The sequence below is a fragment of the Heteronotia binoei genome, chromosome 7 (assembly GCF_032191835.1).
Source record: "Heteronotia binoei isolate CCM8104 ecotype False Entrance Well chromosome 7, APGP_CSIRO_Hbin_v1, whole genome shotgun sequence".
Lineage (NCBI taxonomy): Eukaryota > Metazoa > Chordata > Lepidosauria > Squamata > Gekkonidae > Heteronotia > Heteronotia binoei.
In genome coordinates, this window is record NC_083229.1 from 112,173,005 (window position 1) to 112,192,240 (window position 19,236).

The 19,236-nt window shown below is 47.2% G+C and overlaps 1 protein-coding gene and 1 long non-coding RNA gene across 2 annotated transcripts in view; both read right to left on the reverse strand.

Moving 5' to 3' along the window:
- LOC132574764 (uncharacterized) overlaps nt 1-19,236 on the reverse strand; it is a 272,751-nt gene that overhangs the window by 150,534 nt on the left and 102,981 nt on the right. The gene's annotated exons all lie outside the window — the stretch shown is intronic.
- NEDD9 (neural precursor cell expressed, developmentally down-regulated 9) overlaps nt 10,608-19,236 on the reverse strand; it is a 72,348-nt gene continuing 63,719 nt past the window's right edge. The window contains exons 5-7 of the mRNA XM_060244212.1: nt 17,721-18,953; nt 12,573-12,662; nt 10,608-11,298 (exon numbers count right to left, since the gene is read on the reverse strand). Of these exons, the coding sequence (XP_060100195.1) occupies nt 10,789-11,298; nt 12,573-12,662; nt 17,721-18,953 (1,833 nt within the window). The 3' untranslated portion in view covers nt 10,608-10,788. The remainder of the gene's footprint in view (nt 11,299-12,572; nt 12,663-17,720; nt 18,954-19,236) is intronic.

Consider the following 19,236-nt stretch of genomic DNA (forward strand, 5'->3'; position numbering starts at 1 on the left):
CATTACAGCAAAAGGGATCAGTTCCACGGCAATAAAGTTATTTGAACATTACAGTCTGTGCTCCCTGACCTGGATAGCCCAGGCAAGCCTGATCTCATCAGATCTCAGAAGCTAAGCAGGGCTGACTCTGGCCAGTACTTGGTAGGGACCCCTCCAAGCAGGGGTGGAATTCTAGCAGGAGCTCCTTTGCATATTAGGCCACACCCCATGATGTAGCCAATCTGCCAAGAGTTTACAAAGCTCTTTTTTGTAAGCTCTTGGAGGATTGGCTACATCAGGGGTGTTGGCCTAATAGGCAAAGGAGCTCCTGCTAGAATTCCATCCCTGTCTCCAAGGAAGACCAGGTTGTGCTACGGGGGCAGGTAACAAACCACCTCTCTGAACATCCTTGCCTCCCAGCTCCACTAGGAGTCACCAGAAGTCAGCGGTGACTTCAGGCACTGACACAACACTCACAAAAAGAAATTTACAGTCTGTGCCTAGTGCAAACAGCTGCTTTGTTGCCATATTATTAGCCTTTCTCCTTTAAAATCCAGGGCAAAACAAACCACATGGGTTATTTTTAATTCCGGTTGGAAGGCAGATTAATTGCAGCGATTGGTAGCCGGCTCAAATCTGCCTAAAAGATAAAAGGATTTAGTGTAGCTATCTCATAGGAATTCTATCATCTTTCCAAAAGAAAAGAAACGAAACAAAGTCCTGTAGGATGAGAAGACACTGAAAAGCCATCCTCTTTCATGTCCCTATTGACTCATCCTCTTGGGTTTTTCCATTTCCATATAGCTGGAGGCAGAGATTTTGGCTTTGACTCGGAAAAGAGCCCAGAATAGATTATCCAGAACCCACAAGCTGCAAAAACATCATTCCTGATCCTGAATCACAGAATACAAACTGGTGGGTTTTCCCTCCCCATTTGCAAGACTTATGAATAGCTAAAATTGGTTGGGTTCCTCTGTTGTTGTCTCAGCTATAATGTTAAGTGGGAAAGACACTTTAGTGAACATATTCTGAAATAATCAGAAATCATGAGCCAATTTGGATTAGTGCAATAATATTCAAGGTCTGAAAGCGAGCCCTCTGAAGTATATGGTTGCCTAAATGCTTAGAACAGCGGTGGCCAAACTTGCTTAACATAAGAGCCACATAGAATAAATGTCAGATGTTTGAGAGCCATGAGACATGAATATCAGATGTTTGAGAGCCACAAGAAAGGGAGGAAGGAAAATAGATGAGGGAGGGAGAAGTGGAAATAAAGCAACTCTAACTTTAAATGTATTCTCCAAGTTCCTGGCTGAAAGGTATTAACACCAACTCCCTTGAGCACAGCCGATGAGCAATGTGGCTTTCACTCGCCGTCTGGTGCCATTGCAGAGTTTGGGTGGGTTGAGGTTCCATAGCAGCATCGCCTCACTTTGAGGAGATTCAGGAGTCTTGAATCACTGATTTCATTACACAGAAGACAGACATTCCCTGAAGAACAACTGTCTTCAACTGTCTGCAGCCTCCATTAACTGATTGTCACCTCAGAACACAGAGCTCCACAGCTGACCAATCAGAGAGAGGGGAATGCAAGCAGGCAGCACTCTGGGAGGCACACAGCAAAGCTTTTCCCCTTTTCAAAAAACACATTTTATCCTTTTCCAGTCCCTTAGAGGTCAAACTTCCTGGGCTTTTTTCGTTACAGGAACTCATTTGCACATTAGGTCACATGCCCCTGATGTAACCAATCTTCCTAGCGCAGGGGTGGCCAAACTGTGGCTCTTGAAGCCCCCACCACCCCATCTTGGAAGAGGTATTTCTCTCTTTAAATCACTTCTCCAAGCCAGCCAACAGCTTGGAAAATGCACTTGAAGTTAAAGTTGCTTTCTTTCCCCCTCCCCATCTTCTTTCCTTCCTTTGTGGCTCTCAAACAACTGATCATCGGATGTTCATGTCTTGTGGCTCTCAAACATCTGGCATTTATTCTGTGTGACTCTTACGTTAAGCAAGTTTGGCCACCCCTGTCCTAGAGCTTACAGTAGGCCCTGTACTAAGAGCCCTGTAAGCCATTGGAGGATTAGCTACATTGGGGTGTGTGGCCTAATATGCAAGGGAGTTCCTGCTACAAAAAAAGCTGTGCGAATTTCTAAAAATCCCTTCAGAGTGGGTGTTGATGTCATGGAAAGAATACGCTCCCCAAATTTTTGGGTTCTAGGTTGAGGGATCCCGGGGTTTGAGATGGCATTGCTGAGTCAGTCATGAGGACACCTGTTTTATATAAATAGATAAGCTTTGGTGTTTTAAATTACATGAATTTATACAGTTTTATAGTTTTTCATGTTACTGTTGCCTGCCTCAGTCAGAAAGACAGGCGTATAAATATTTAAAATGAATATTTAGAATTACTGAAACATTTTATAACATGCAAAAAAGAATGGAAAGGAAAATCACAATGGTGAACACAAAAAAGGTTTTATTTAAAAACGTTCTTTGCATACATAATGATTTCTGAAGTATCTTGTATGTGACAACAAGTGCAATATGTCACCCACTGTGCACATAGATAACTCTTTCAGAAACTCCACAGTGAGCGATGTAGGGCATGATTCTGGCTCCCCCACTGCAAGTGGCGGAAGGCTGAAACAGCCTCTGAGAAGTTGTGTATCTTTGTATGCCATCACTGGCAATGGGAGTGTGGGGCATGCGCAGCTGTGGACAATGACCATAAGCTGCATACTTTCATGTTTGGCCAAAAGAGAATCCCAATGCAAACCAGACGTGTGCTTAGTGCTTCATCCCAGGCAAATGCAAAGCATGTCATGTGGCTATAAGCTGCATCCCAGAATTCCACACAAGGAATGGCTTCCCATTCTATTCTATGAAAGAAAACAAAAGACGGCATGTGCACTGGGGAATACTCACGCGCTTTTGCTGACTTTTCTAACCCCCCAAAGAAAATGGCGAGCCGTGCATTCGCATGGGGATCCACAGCCCCTTGAATAGTGGCTATTGGGTGCCATTGAAATAACTGAAATAAAGAAGCAATGAAATGCTTAAATCCAAGGGTCATTTTGTAGATAAAGAGGTGCCGGAGCTCATTAGCACAACTCATTTGCAAACCTCATTTGCATATGCCACACACCCCTGACATCACCGGAAGGTGGACTCAATTATATCAGCTCAGCATCTACCTGAAAATGCTTTTTGAATTAGAATTGTCATAATGAAACCTTATTCCCATCATACTTTTCAAATTACTTTCTCCTCTGTGGCCACAGTGGCATGAGAAAGATTTCCATCTGTCTGCTTTATATGTTTTGGTTATTTTCCCATTTTTTGTGGGGGAAAATATTTTCCCTTTTTTGGGGGGGGAATATTTTCCCTTTTGGGGTGTGTGTGTGTGAAATCTTAGATTCAACAAAATTTTCATGAGTTTGAACAATGGAGCCAAGAAGCAATTATTTCGAGGGGGGTAAGAAAGAAAGAGCACAATGAAATTTAGAAGTTCCGAAGCTCCACTCCGATGAGCTCCTGCCCAAAATGAGAGCTGCTTAAATCCCACTGATTTCACAGGGATACCCCATTGCATTTTCTCCCCCCGCCCCTTGCTTCATTGGGTTCCTTCTGTTTGCATTTTATAACATTGTAACTTACACATGAACTACAGAAAACAAAACACGGACACCAGAAATTCTAAAAAGCATCCCCACGTAAAATTTGGGAATACCTCAAACTGACTGAGATTTCTTTCTTTCTTTTTTGTCGGCCACTCTTACCAGTAACGAGAGCCAAGCTGAGTTCTAAATGTTTATACCAGATGCAACTTCAGAGTCTGGAGCTATTCTTGGGGAAGTCGACTCAAAATATATCATTCTCTATGTTCAAGCAGTTCTGCGTTCCAAGACAAATATGTCTGAAGAAGGTGCATGCTGTTTTATTAATCTACGCTGGTTCCATTTCAAGGTCTCGGGGATCTTTTAAGGCAAAGTGAAATGATGGCATGTACAAAGAAACCATAAGCACGCAAAAATCACCTTTTCAGCCCAGTGGCAGCCCCAATAGCAGCACTGGGACCTAAGGAACTTCTGGCTTATGTTGCCTTTTTCTATATTAATCCGACTTGCTTAATTGGGAAAGAGCAAGCAGTTGTGCAAAGGAGACAGAAGCCCAGCTACCTTGTCCCTTGAAACACCACTGACCCCTACTTTGAAGAAGATATTGGATTTATATCCTGCCCTCCACTCTGAATCTCAGAGTGGCTCACAATCTCCTTTATCTTCCTCTTCCACAGCAGACACCCTGTGAGGTGGATGGGGCTGAGAGAACTCTTACAGAAGCTGCCCTTTCAAGGACAACTCCTAGAGAGCTATGGCTGACTCAAGGCCATTCCAGCAGCTGCAAGTGGAGGAGTGGGGAATCAAACCTGGTTCTCCCAGATAAGAGTCTGCACACTTAACCACTACACCAAACTGGCTCTCTTTGGTTCTGAAGAATTCACAGGCCGTTTCACAAGTTCCTTCAAGCCTTTTTTTCATTACCTCAGGGGCTAGAAACTCACTTTTCCTAAGAATACAAGCCATGAGTAAGTTTCTAGTCCCTGTGGTAATGAAAAAAGGCTTGAAGGTGCTTGTGGGTGAAGTCGTAGGTCACCGTGTTGGTCTCCAGAAAAAAATGCAGAGGCAAATGTTGGGTGATATCTTTTCTTAGGACCATCCCAAATACAAAACAGTGTGCAAATTTTTGACCTATCATGAACTCTTCATCCGAATGAAGATTAAACACACAAAGGAATGAGAAGGGAATTCGAAATGTTGTCCTGGCTGTGATGGAATGATCTGCAGTTTCTGACTATAAGGATGGCAAGCCCCACCCCCTCCTTTTAAGGGACCAGTACCAGAGACAATTGACTAACTGCTGGTTTTTGTGGTCTTTGAATGGAGATGGCCATGTTTTCCTTTTTCCCAGGAGGCTTTGGTACAGTTTTTAAACCAATTGCACCCAACACTACTGAACAGAATTCAGACTTCAACACATACTGAACAAATTGCAGCCCAGAGGTCTTTCCACCATGGTCTGAGGGGGGGGGGGATCCTTCAGGGTTGGATTAACAATTAGGCCAAGTAGGCACTGGCCTATGGGCCCCCATGCCTTTAGGGGGCCCGGGCTGGCTCCCCTCCATTTTTACCCTTCTTGCAGCCCTTCCAGCCTGCACGTGCAGCCAGCAACTAAGCCACTCTTTGCTCAGCTTGCCCAGTATGGCTGCTGCTGGCATTGTCGCCAAGTTTGCCTCTCTCTGCCTCTCCTCCGCAGCTTTGTCAAAGGGGCTTTTGGGAAAGTCCCTGTAGGCTGCAGCGGGGCCTGCAGGTGGTGGGGCGGGCGCTCCAACTCTGAGATAATTTGCAAGGGGGTCCCTGAGATTTTGACTGCCTGGGGGCCTCCACAGGGTTTAACCCAGCACTGGTCAATCCTTTCCTTTCCACGTCCTCAGTTTTTAAAAATATCTCGCTTGAGGTATTTTGTTGTGGCTGTGATGGAATTACCACTCATCCTTTTACTATAACGATGGCAAGTCCCCCCCCCCCCCACACACCTTTTAAGGGACCAGTGCTGGAGAAACAGTTGACTTGCATACAGTTTTGTGATATTCTGGCTAGTCCTACTGGAAGATATTGCATAATTTCCCCCTCTACAGATGGGTTGCCTGTCAATAAAGATAACCTGCAGGTGAGGGAACACACCCGTGGCTGTGGAACAACAATGAAAAACATCTCTCGATGCCTGTCTGAGCTGTCCTCAGTCCCAAAATGGTGTAGTTAAATGGATATACTTAGCTATTCTTAATGGTTGAAACATGATAGGCTTCAGAAGATGGAGGGTGAAGCATCGCGCAGCATGGCGGACGCTTGAGTGAACCGCTTCTGCTCTGATCCACAACAATTTGACCTTCCTGAAGAAGAAGATATTGGATTTATATCCCGCCCTCCACTCTGAAGAGTCTCAGAGCAGCTCACAATCTCCTTTACCTTTCTCCCCCACAACAGACACCCTGTGAGGTGGGTGGGGCTGGAGAGGGCTCTCACAGCAGCTGGCCTTTCAAGGACAACCTCTGCCAGAGCTATGGCTGACCCAAGGCCATGCCAGCAGGTGCAAGTGGAGGAGTGGGGAATCAAACCCGGTTCTCCCAGATAAGAGTCCTCACACTTAACCACTACACCAAACTGGCTCTCCTGCAACTCCAGGACCTCCAATCGAGCCCAAACCATGGTCCGGCAAACCTTTGGTAAGTCCAAACCTACTGGGGCGTCCCAACAAATGGCCAAATACCTCACTCAGAACGACCCGGACTGCGATTCTCCCCAGGCCCAAGAGGCCGTGGACAAAATGGCAGGCAAAAGTTCCAAACTAGCAGAGGGGAACGCTTCCCTTTCTCACCAGACTTTTTTCGAGGCAGTTTCCAAACTGGAAGACAACATAGCCTCTCGCATTTCTCAGGCTTCAGGAGATCGGCAATGCAAGACCACTGTGTTTAGCACTCGTGGACATGTTAAGACATCAGCGGCAAAAAGCAACAGCAAACATGCTGTTGTGCAGAACAGACCCTATTTAACTCGCCTAGATATCACAGGAGATAACATTCACATTAGGCAGCAACCTGCTTGCCTAAGCAGATCGTGCCAAAAAAAACCCTGCAGATGCAAAACTGTTAGACCAGCTCAAATGATCACAGAGCGGTGCAGGCAGGCATTCAGCTTCAAATGACACTTGAGCATCGCCTGCACACCTCTCCTTTGATCCTGTTTCTGACTCCACGGTTAAAGACATATTGCACAGCAATGGCTACTGCAAGAGAAGAACCCCTCCATTTGAAAGAAGAAGGTTATTACAGGGTGTTTTTACATTCAGTTTGATCCAGAGCTTTAGAGTCTTCAAATCGCCTGCCACTGTTCAGCTTTAATTATTTTCCTTTTACATTTAAGCGTTTCAATTTGGGGTGAGGGGTGTCTCTGATCAGAAGGCAGCCGGAATACCAGTGCTTAGTTAAATGTATACGATTGCTTGGAAATCGTGTCAACACTGCAAAAAAACAATACAAATTTAAATTACTAGATGAGGCAAGCAATGATATGTAAAAATTTCAAGTGCTGTCAGTTCTCATGCAAATTACTGGCTTTTGGAGGAGTCTTTTAAAATGCACGAAAACTTCTACAATACAAGCTTGAAGCGCCTGTAGAGAAAAAACCAGATCAAAACTAGTGTCTAGAAAAACGTCGCAGCAGCAGCTCCGAAACTCATCTCACCAAAACAAACGTAGATGCTTCCATCAGCAACGATGCAAAACAGTTGTGAGAAAGTTAGGTAATGTAAAAGGTGAGTTTCCAATGCGGTGATAGTCACAAACTGTCAGTTTAAAAACACTCACAGCCTCACCTTTCACTTCACAGAATTGTGATAGAGGGCCTGTGGGCTGTTAGCTCTCCAGAAGATAAATGCTTAGGGAAATTGTCAAGTTAGCCCAGCCCTGAATCGTGTACAAACATTTGACAAAAGTAGGGTTGCCCCGTAAATTCTTGTACAAGCAAGTGATTGGTCACCTTTGGGCAGGAAGGAATGCCACTGTTGCCTTATACACGTGAACACATGGGAGCTGGCTTGTCCTAGGTCAGACCCTTGGTCAATGCTGTCTACTCTGATCGGCAGTGGTTCTCCACAGGGTCTCAAGTCTTCCACATATTCTTTAAACTGGAGATGCTGGGGTCTGAATTTGGGATCTTCCGTATGCAAAGCAGATGCTTTGTCAAACAGACATGGTCATTCCCTGAAATGGAATGCTGTGCTTCTTTCATTAATGAAAGAATTAAAAAAACATTACATGATGTTTCATATGAACTGTAACACCTGGTCGCTCCTTCTATGCAGGGGTGGAATGCTAGCAGGAGCTCCTTTGCATATTAAGCCACACCCCACTGATGTAGCCAATCCTCCAAGAGCTTACAAGGCTCTTTTTGTAAGCTCTTGGAGGATTGACTGCATCAGGGTGTGTGTGGCCTAATATGCAAAGGAGCTCCTGCTAGAATTCCACACCTGCTTCTATGGAAAGTTTAGGAAATAAGGAAGTAGATGCTTAAAATATTACGATGTGTCACCAATACTTCCCTAGGAGGCGACACATTTGTCAACTTCCAATCGTTTGGGTGAGCCCAGAATTGCCAGCACTTGGGAATCCAGAGAGAGCAGGGTGTGTTTTCGCCAAGCGAGTTTTTGAATAACTGTCATCTGGCTCTGAGTTTGTCTAAGCCCACTCCATCCATGGTACAGAACAGTTTTAGATTTTCCAGGAGACAACGACAAGCAGATGCATGATTACATACATGTACTTATGACTAACTACTTCTCGGTAATACTCAAAGAGAAACTTGCCTTGGGGATATATATAAGCTATCGCTGCATCTGGCTGATGATTCTTTTGTATCACCTAAAGCTGCTTTTCCTTTGATCTCAAGCTTAGTTGCAGCTTCTGACTCAGCTCATCCACAGAACTGGGTTTATGCCAAGGAGATCCACATAGTTAATACGGAGGATTCAGATTTTTTTTTTTGACATTTCAGTAATCTCATTGGCTACTGTGCAAAGAAACTTTTGTGGACATCAAAAGAAATCTGCCTGTGGAAAAATTGCTATGTACGAAGTTTTGTATAGGCATGACCAAGAGAAGCCTTATTGCATAGCCTTTGATGAGTCAGGGTGGCTGGAGAAGGGACGGTGGCTCAGTGGTAGAGCATCAGCTTGGTAAGCAGAAGGTCCCAGGTTCAATCCCTGGCATCTCCAGGCAAATAGGCGTGAAAAACCTCAGCTTGAGATCCTGGAGAGCCACTGCCAGTCTCAGTAGACAATACTGACTTGGATGGACCGAGGGTCTGATTCAGTAGAAGGCAGCTTCATATGTTCAATGCTTTGAATGTCTCTGCAACTTCACACAAGGTTATAGAGCTGAAATACTTACCTCTGTGCATCACAGGCGTTGGGTGACAGCAGAAGTATCCCAAGGCTACCACGGACTTTTTTTGTAGCAGGAACTCCTTTGCACATTAGGCCACACACCCCTGATGTAGCCAATCCTCCTGGAGCTTACAGGAGGCTCTGTAATAAGAGCCCTGTAAGCTCTTGGAGGATTGGCTACAAGGGGGTGGGTGTAGCCTAATATGCAAAGGGGGTTCCTGCTACAAAAAACCTCCTGAGGCTACCTAGCAATCTTTGCAATGTCGCAGCTATTTTGATTTGCTAATTAATTACATGAGATAACCACATGGATATTGTTGGGATTCATCTGAAGAAGACATGATTCAGAATCACTCTGAAAGAGAGTTGGGGTCCCCTTTGGCGCCTGAGACACAGTCATGTCTCAGGAAATCTGAAATTTCCATGCTGAATTTTACAAAGTGGTGTTCTTACTAGGTTGTTTGTTGTTACAGGAGCAATCTAAAGTACTTGAAACAGCTACCTCCCAAAATAAGAAGTATGATTCAATCCACAGTTCCGAGCACAGAAACGAAATACGTAGCTCGTTTCCAAATAAATGTGCAGAAATGTGCCCCAAGAGGGAACAGCTGATGCAGAAGGAATTGATACGCAGGGCTTGTTTTGAAAAAGGTAGTTGGGACCAATGTTCCCTCTAAGCTGTGAAATCTTGTGAGCAAACATTCTACTTCGTGAGCTACTGGCTTTAAAGTTATGAGCGAGCGATTTGGCTACTGCATAAATCAGTTTGGGGCCATTTTTCTTGAGCTAAGACAAAAATGTGTGAGCTGGAGGCTAAAAAACTGTGAGCTAGCTCAGCTTAGCAGGAACACTAGTTGGGACTGTTGGATCCAACGGGCTTTTCCACTGGTGAAAGAGACTGAAGAATCCTCTTTGATTACCCAAACTATTTATGTTGGAGATAAAACAACTCCATCAAGAAAAGCCACGTGGGAGAGGGCATGTAATAAAGAGGCAAGAAAGCCAAGATAGAGCAAAACAGTTGGTTGGATCCAGCCCTGTATTTTCTTAAATTGCCACAACCTTAACTGCCTTGTTGTTCTGACCCAAATTACGCTCAAATGAAATATACATTAAAAAGGTAAAGGTAAAAGTAGTCCCCTGTGCAAGCACCAGTCATTTTCGACTCTGGGGTGATGTTGCTTTCACAACGTTTTCAGACTTTTTTACAGGGTGGCTTGCCATTGCCTTCCCCGGTCATTACACTTTCTCCCCAGCAAGCTGGGTATTCATTTTACTGACCTCAGAAGGATGGAAGGCTGAGTCAACCTCAAGCCGGCTACCTGAACCAGCTTCCGCTGGGATCGAACTCAGGTCGTGAGCAGAGGGCTCCGACTGCAGTACTGCAGCTTTACCACTCTGCGCCACGGGGCTCTTATGAAATATACATTATAGTCCCCCAAAAGTAAAAGTATCCAACCAATGATACCTGAAAACTCAAGCCATGCACACACCACAAAGAGGAACGACTTTTTTTTCTTCTGGTTTTTTTTTAAGGTGCTTCATGGTCTTTATGGAATGTTGCAAACATATACATGTTTATGCAGAATACCGCTTTTTATATTCAAAACGATAAAGGAACAGATGAAGACTGCTGAAAACCGATATAATTTCTAAACCATAAAAAGGGATTTGAAATATTTCATACAAAATATCTACAAAAAATAAATGATCAGGTTTTATTAATTATTATTATTTACACGAAATAGAAAATATGTCCAGTTCTTTTCTTAAGTGTTCATTCTTGGTTGCAGAGAGCCAGTTCTGTGCCTTTTAGTAAGATGCCATCTGTACCAAGGAGCACTTGAACAACTGGGCGTAGTGGGAGAGTTCCGTCACCCGGTTCACCATCTCTTGCAAAGACGCCGTGCTGGGATAATTCAAGGCGGCCCCCTTGGTTGCCATCACAATGCTTTTGAGCAACTCGCAAAGCTGGTTGCTGGAGTTCATGACGCTGTTGCGTATGTCCTGAGTGGCCAGCTGCCTGGTCAAGGTGTCCCCGATGAACACCAGTTTGTGAGCGCTTAAGATAACAAACTTGCTGTGCGCGACAAAGATCCGCGGTGGCTGGGCAGCGCTGATGCAGCTGAAGAAGGCGTCGATGGCGTTGAGGAGGGAAATGAAATGAGTCTCGCATTGGTCCGCGTAAAACAAAAGCAGCTGCCGGTCTTGAGAGGCCAGCAGGCTGTTCGTGGCATGGAGGCCTTGCGGTGGCTTCCATTTGGAGATGTCGTTTTCCACGGGCTTTGTGATCTCTTGCTCCAGCCACTGGAACTGATTCAGCTGAAAGGCAAAGACGAGAGACCATTCAAGGCGCTATCCAGTGCACGGCCTGCAGTTTCTGATAATAATGAATGCGTTTGATAGTCTTTGAATTGCCCCTTTAAATGATCCCAGTAACAGAAACACAGACTGCATTCTGACATTGCCGCAAACCTTTCTCTGGGACAAGCATTAATGTGGCTTGCAGAGGCGGTACTGGGGGTTTTGCCCCCCCCCCCGTGGGGGTTGGAGCGAGGCTGTGCCGCCTCTTTCGTCTGCCCAGGTCCCGGGCAGGTGAAAGGGGCGGTGGGGCTGTTCTGCCTCACTCTGAGGGATGTCTCCCTTGCAAGGGGAAGCAGCCTCGGAGTGAGACTGCTCTCCTCCGAGTCCAGCTAGGAAGCCGGACTCAGAAGAGAACACACTGGTGCACCGTCTGGTCACTCTCAGCTTCCTGAGCGGAAGCTGACAGCAGCAGGGCAGGTAGAGGGGACGCCCAGCTGCACCCCATAGGCAAGGTGGTGCCCCAGGTGGCTGCCTACCTTGCCTATTCTCACCCACCGGCCATGGTAGCTTGTAGGCAATGTTCCCTCTAAGCTGCAGAGTCTTGTGAGCAAAAATTCTCCTTTGTGAGCTATTGGCATTAAAGTTGTGAGCTACTGCATAAATTGGTGTGCTCTGGGGTCATCCTTCCTGAGCGAAGACAAAAATGTGGGCGCTGGAGGCTAAATTGTAAGATTGTAAGCCGCTCTGAGTCTCTGATTCAGAGAGAAGGGCGGGGGATAAATCTGCAGTCGTCGTCGTCTTAAAAATCTGTGAGCTAGCTCACCCAACTCAGCTTAGAGGGAACACTGCTTGTAGCCCTTCTTATATTCTCCTTCCTGCCTCTCCTTCACTTATGGAGAGCAAAGGAAGGCCTCCTAGTGTCAGAAGTATCAAAATCAAATTCTTATTTGCTCTGATGTTGGAATGTGGGCACCTGGGTTAACTGGAGTTTGTTTCCTCCCGCCAAACCGGGAGAAGTTTGTTGCGATGTTTGAATGCAACCATACACTTCCTAACTGCAGCCTGGCCCAGTAATAAGAGAATGAAATGTCTAAAATGCTTCTGAATAACTGTCATCTGGCTCAAATTTTGTTAATTTGAGATATTTAAGGTCAATTTTTCTATGTATGCTCCTATGTCAACAATCTGCTCTCAGGAATTTTTAGTCACAGTACATTTTCCCTGTTCAAAGTCAGCATCTCATTTTTTTTTTATTTCTGGCCATATTTTGGGCCTGCTTTTCTGAATCCTACCTGATGATGCTCCAGTTGCATTTTGCTCTGCTTGATAATATTTTCTTTTTCCAGAAGCTCCTTCTGCTGCCTTTCAAACTCTTCCTTGCCCTGATTGGAGAACAGTGAAATAAATCATTTTAACAATTAACAGCACCAAATGTGCCTATTGAGATACTGGGTCAAGCAATAGCTTAGTTATTACAAAACAGGTATTTCGTTGTGTTCTTAGGCCAGCTTTATTACCAACTACAAGGAGGAAGAGAACACCAAGAGCTCATGATCAGATCTGTTTCAAATTCCACCAAGCTTTGAAGCAGGGAAGGGGGTAGGGAGAGAGAGGAAAGGTCTGACCCAATTATTAATTGCCCTTACTCTTCCATCTTTCTTCCATGGCACTCAAGGCAGCGATATCACGGATTTGTTGGAGCAAGAATCTACATAAACCCAGTCTGACAGCTACAGTATGACAGCTGGTGATCTAGCTGCCAGGCTAGGTCACAGTGACCTGATCAGCAGACCGGCTTGAGCCGGCAGAAGCCAAGTGATGCAATCTGCTGAGTCAGCATGGCCAGGATTGGCTGCTTGGACTATATATGATCTGTGTGTGCATCACACAGGTCTCTCCCTGTGAGATGGTGGTTAGGCGAAGCACTTTGTCCGTGGAGGTGATATTGTATAGACTGCACAAGAGAGCACTTGTTGTGTATATATGTTAATACACCTTTTGGCACTAGTTGCACGTGTCTGCCTGATTTTCTTTCCTGAAGCCCTGTGTCGGGCAAGTCATCTCCCTCACTCTGCTACTCCCGCTCCGACAGGGTTATGGGCCCAGCACGCTTCCGCTGCGCGGAGGAGAGAGTTGAGAGTTGAGCTGACTGTGAGTTTGGAAAGAGCCGGAGGCGAGGAACGCCGGTGAAGGACACAGAAGCACCACCGTTCTCTGTTTGAGAGCCAGAGGGACGTCGGCAGCCAGCTGTGAGGAGGAGTCGGCACGATGGCTCAGCAACAGCTTGGAGTAGCCGTTGAGAAGCTCACCTCAGCCAACTACGCGGTGTGGAGCCTGAGAATGCAACACTACCTCAAGCGTGAAGGGCAATGGCTGTTCGTGAGTAACCCCCCTGCTGACTTATCTCCTGCCGAGACTGTGTTATCGGATAAGGCACTGGCCAACATAGTGCTATCTATAGGAGATGACCAGCTGGTTTATGTGCGAGGGAAGGACACTCCCAAGGCTGCCTGGGACGCGTTGAGTGCGGTGCATGTTAGCACCACTGCTGGTTCCCTCATGGCCTTGACAAGGAGGATGTTCCGCACCGTTATGCCGGCTGGAGGGTGTGTGAAAGATCACATCAAACGGCTAACGGACTGTTTCGTTGAGCTGGAGGCAAGAGGCAAGACTGTAGCTCCAGACGACAGAGTGTACATTTTGCTGTCGTCGTTGCCACCTGAGTACACTCCCCTGATAACTTCTCTGGAGACGGTGGACGTAGCGACCCTGACCATGGAATACGTCTGTGCCCACCTGCTTGACTTCCAAGAGAGAATTGCGGCCGTGAGCTGTCCGGGGGTGTCGGCCAGGCAGCGTGCTGTTATCGGTGTGTCCGGGAAGACAGCCAAGAATGAGCCAGCTTTTGCTGCTGGCAGGCGTCCGAAGGTGGAGGAAGTGGAGCCGACTGCGTTTGCAGTCCGTCGCTGCTATGGATGCGGGTCGTCGCAGCACCTGCTCCGAGCTTGCCCTGAGAGGGAGAAGAGGCGGGGGCGTGTGCGGCGAGAGCGGAGGACCGCCAGCCCGTGTGAGGAAGCAACCCGGCTGGTCACGTCTGCAGTAGAGAGCACAGGGTCTGCTTGGATTTTAGACTCCGGGGCAACGAGCCATCTCTGCTGCGAGAAGGAGTTGTTGAAAAACATTGACAGTCCTGAGCATAAGTATGTGAGATTGGCTGATGGGACCACTGCCAATTCTGTTTGCTCAGGCAATGTGGAATTTCCTGCACTGAAATGTATGTTGCAAAATGTGTTGTATGTACCCTCACTGCAGTCTAACCTGTTGAGTGTTAGCACACTGTTTGACCAGGGATACCAGGTGAGATTTGAGAAAACCTGCTGCAAAATCCTGGGAGGTGGGGGAAAGTTGCTTGTGACAGGAAAGAGGGAAGGTAAACTGTATGTGGTCCAGAGTGATTGTGCCCAGGTGGCTCAGGTGTCGAATGAGCCTGTGCACAATAATTGTATACATTTGCTCCATAGGAGACTTGGGCACTGCGGATTTAGGGCGTTAAAGAAAACCCTGGAGCTTGTGCCTAGTTTGAAAGTAAATCCTTGCAAATGTTACTTGGATTGCCAGGTCTGCAAGAAGACCAAAAGCAAGGCGTGTGCTGTTGCTAAAGAAAGCTCAAGGGAAAGCACACGAGCCCTGGAACTAGTCCATTTAGACGTTATTGGCCCATTGCCAAAGAGTCTGTCGGGGAGGAGATACTGCTTGGTGGCCACCGACGACCACACGAGGTACGCGTGGGTTTTCACCATGGTGCATAAGTCTGAGGTGTATAAGACATTCACCAAGTGGGTCAAAGCAGTGGAGAGACAATTAGGGGTTAATCTCCTGGCTGTACAAACCGACAGAGGGGGGGAATTCTTATCTAACCCGATGAAACGTTGGCTGGAGAACAAGGGCATTGCCCACCGTCTGACGAACCCGGCAACGCCCCGAGAAAATGGGCATGGGGCTGTATTGCAGAATGTGATGTATTGCATGTTAGAGGATGCACAACTGCCAATGACCTATTGGGCAGAAACCATACATGCAGCTGTTTTTTTGCAAAATAGGGTTTGGTGTAATACTGTGAAAAATGTGCCTTACAGGTTACTGTTGAACAAGACCCCAGATTTGAGTTCTTTAAAAGTCTTTGGGTCACGGGCTCGGGTTGGCATCCACTCCACGAGTAGCGGGGAGGGGGATGTCCGGGCAGAGAGCCTAATTTTTCTGGGCTACAAGCCAAGGGCCAGGTGTTATCGTTTCTGCAATAGCAAAAGCAAGATAACACTTAGTCAGAGTGCCCAGTTCAATGAAGAAAGCAGCTGGCCAAGGTTGCACTCCTTGCAGAAACAATTTGTCCTGCTGCCAAGTAGCGATAACGATGTTGGAGCGCAGCCCAGAACTCCAGCCCAGGAGGTGGCACCCAGTGGGGCTGGAGAAGGTGAGCCGAATGCTGGCACAGAGCCTGACGAGCAGAGTCAGGAGGCAGAGCCTCAAATGCAGGAACTGGAGGTAAAGTGTGAGAGTCAGGAGGTTCAACACCCAATTACAGGGGCAGAGCAACCAGCCCAGGAGGTGGGAACAGAGCAACCCGAAGAAGACAAAGCTGGTCCAAGCACAGGGCCACGGGTGTCTGCCAGGTCCACCAAAGGCCAACGTCCCGCTAGGTACAAGTGTCCCTATGTCACTCTGACTGTCAATCCAGACCCACCCGGATTTGAGGAAATGTTAAAAGAAAAGGCTAAGAAATGGAAAGCCTGGGTGGCAGAGTGCGAGGCAAGGGAGAAGGAGGCTGAAGCCAAGCGTCTGAAAGAGCTGGCTGAACAGGAACACGATGATGTGTTTTACAATCATGATGAGTTCCTGAACCAATTCCGGAAAGGGTTCCGAGCTACGTAAATATGAACTGTAATGTTGCTGGTGGACATGTATGTAAACTGTGTAAAGTGTTTTGGTGCACTGGGTTTAAATAGATTAGGAGGTGTGTTGGAGCAAGAATCTACATAAACCCAGTCTGACAGCTACAGTATGACAGCTGGTGATCTAGCTGCCAGGCTAGGTCACAGTGACCTGATCAGCAGACCGGCTTGAGCCGGCAGAAGCCAAGTGATGCAATCTGCTGAGTCAGCATGGCCAGGATTGGCTGCTTGGACTATATATGATCTGTGTGTGCATCACACAGGTCTCTCCCTGTGAGATGGTGGTTAGGCGAAGCACTTTGTCCGTGGAGGTGATATTGTATAGACTGCACAAGAGAGCACTTGTTGTGTATATATGTTAATACACCTTTTGGCACTAGTTGCACGTGTCTGCCTGATTTTCTTTCCTGAAGCCCTGTGTCGGGCAAGTCATCTCCCTCACTCTGCTACTCCCGCTCCGACAGGATTCCCAGGTGGTTTTTCCATCTAAGCACTGACCAGACTAAGACCTACTCAGTTTCAGCAAGGTTGCTACATCATGTGCTTCAAACCACAGCCAAGGGACAGAGGTGGCATGCATCTGGAGTAGGGGTGGCCAAACTGCAGCTCACACATATTGTGTGGCTCTTGAAGCCCCCATTACCCCATTGGCCAGCTTGGAGAAGGCATTTCTCTCTTTAAATCTCTTCTGCAAGCCAAGCCACCTGATGGCTTACAGAATGCCTTTAAAGAAAAAGTTGCTTTCTTTCTACCTCTCCTTCCCTCCCCCTCGATTTTCCTTCTTTCCACCTCCACCTGCCTCCCACCATCTATTTTCCTTCCTTCCTTCCTTCCTTCCTTCCTTCCTTCCTTCCTTCCTTCCTTCCTTCCTTCCTTCCTTCCTTCCTTGTCTTGCGTCTCTCAAACATCTGATGTTCATGTCTTGCATCTCTCAAACATCTGATGTTTGTTCTGTGTGGCTCTTATGTTAAGTACATTTTGCCACTCTTGGCTTATATGCTTTAAGAAAAGCTTAGAGAAATTCATGGCTGTTTGTCATGACCGGTAAATGGAACCTCCATATACAAAATCCTGAGGGCAAACGGCAGGGGAGAACTGTTGCTTCCCAGAAAAGCTTAGAGAAATTCATGGCTGTTAGTCATGACCGCTACATGGAAGCTACACACACACACCAGCCCTGCTCTACAAGCTTCCCAGAGACCCTACCCCACCTCTCCCGGCAACAAAAGTAGTGCTCACGACTTGATCCAGTAGGAGCATTCTTGTGCGTGAAAGGCTGCCAGACTAGGATCAAGGTAGGGGATCCTGGTAAGAATCCGCCCTCTGCCATGGAAGCTTGCTGGGTGAATTTTGGGGCAGTCATACACTCTCAGCCTAACCTACCTCGCAGGGCTGTTGTAAGAGTAAAATGGAGGCAATCCTCTTGGGGTCCTCATAGGCGAGAAAGGCGGGATATAAACAAAGCAGATAAATGAACAGCGTGGAACAAACCTGCAAATGCACATAATCGTAATCATCCATCCAGCTCTTTTCCGAGCCATTGCTGCTGCACTGGTAGTGCTGGTCTTTAGAGTGGAGGGGCGACAAAGAACTGCAGTGGTCCTGGCTTTTGTCTCCAAGATGAAATGCCATCTGGGCTTGAGGACTGTCATATACGTAATCCACAGAAGGCCCCAGGCTTTCCGCTACGCTCTTTCCGGGCGAGTCACAAGGCATCTGTCTGAAAAGCACTTCGGCGTTGACGCTGATGCTGGTGGTCAGCTGTTTAGCATCATCCGGGATCGTCCTCACCACCATCACAAACCGGTCCAGGTCGTCGCACTTGTTCTGAGGCTTGTTGATGGCCAGGACGTTCAGGGACCAGCTGCAATTATTGAGGTCGTGGCTGGTCTGGGTTAGAATCTGATGGGAATCTTCCAGCCGTTGCAGCTCCCTTCTCATTTTGTTGTAGAGACTGAGCTCGGGGACAAAGGAAGCGTTGGCGGTCGCACCCTTGGCAAAGCTAAGGTAGTCGACCAGCGACTGCTCGACCTTCTCGACGGCGGCACGGATCTGGTTGATGTGCTTCTCCATGGACTCGTAAGACCGCCACTCTGGGCCGACGAAGGCCATTAAGCCGGAAACGGTGGTCTCCACGGCGTGTTGATGCCAGTAAAGTCTCTCTATGGCCGTGTCGGGGTCCAGCGCCAACCTTTTGTCCTGAGTAGGAGAGGCTGAAAAAGAGGATTCCTTTGATGTCGTGGAAGAGGTGGACATGTTACTCCTGGTGCTTCCCGTGCTGGAAAAAGATAACCGGTTCATCCCGTCGGTCACGTCCTGCAATCTTTTCGTGTCCTGCGTAACCTGGGGAGGCACATCATAGACCCCCTCTTTGCCTTCAGGATTTAGACCCTCCATGAATCCCAGGTGCTGTCCAGGGAAAGGGACTCCCCGAGGAGTGTCGTAGACGTCGGTCTGGGGAGCCACCTGCGCCCCAATGAACTGAGTCTGGTGGCTCACTGGGACATCGTACAACCCGTGTTGGTGCGACGTTCCATCAGAAGCCGCAGATGGGTTGCAAAGGCATTTTTGTCCACTTTCTTTTGCAGCTGCTTTGGCAACGGGAGGAGGGATATCGTACACACCTTCTGGTCTCGTATCATGCTTTACGCAAGCAGCCAACTCAGGCAAATGTTCCCTGGAATCTGTGTCATCTCTGCAGGCAGACGGGGAGAGGGCATAGATCTAGAAGGCAAGATGCAAAAGCTATGAGTCATAACTGTCCCCAGATGGGGAATGCTGTAATGGAAAGCAATTTCATTGGCAATGTTGCATGAATTAGCTCGCTACCTAGAGGGCAAATGTACGTGATGCCATTGTGGGTTTGTGCCCCACATTACATCAGTAATACCAGTATACCAAAACTGTGAACCATGCGAATGACATTTGTTTCCAGTGTCTAGGGGACGGTGGGTGTGGGGTTGCCAGGGCTTTTTTTTGTAAAAAAATGCCCAGCAGAAACTCATTT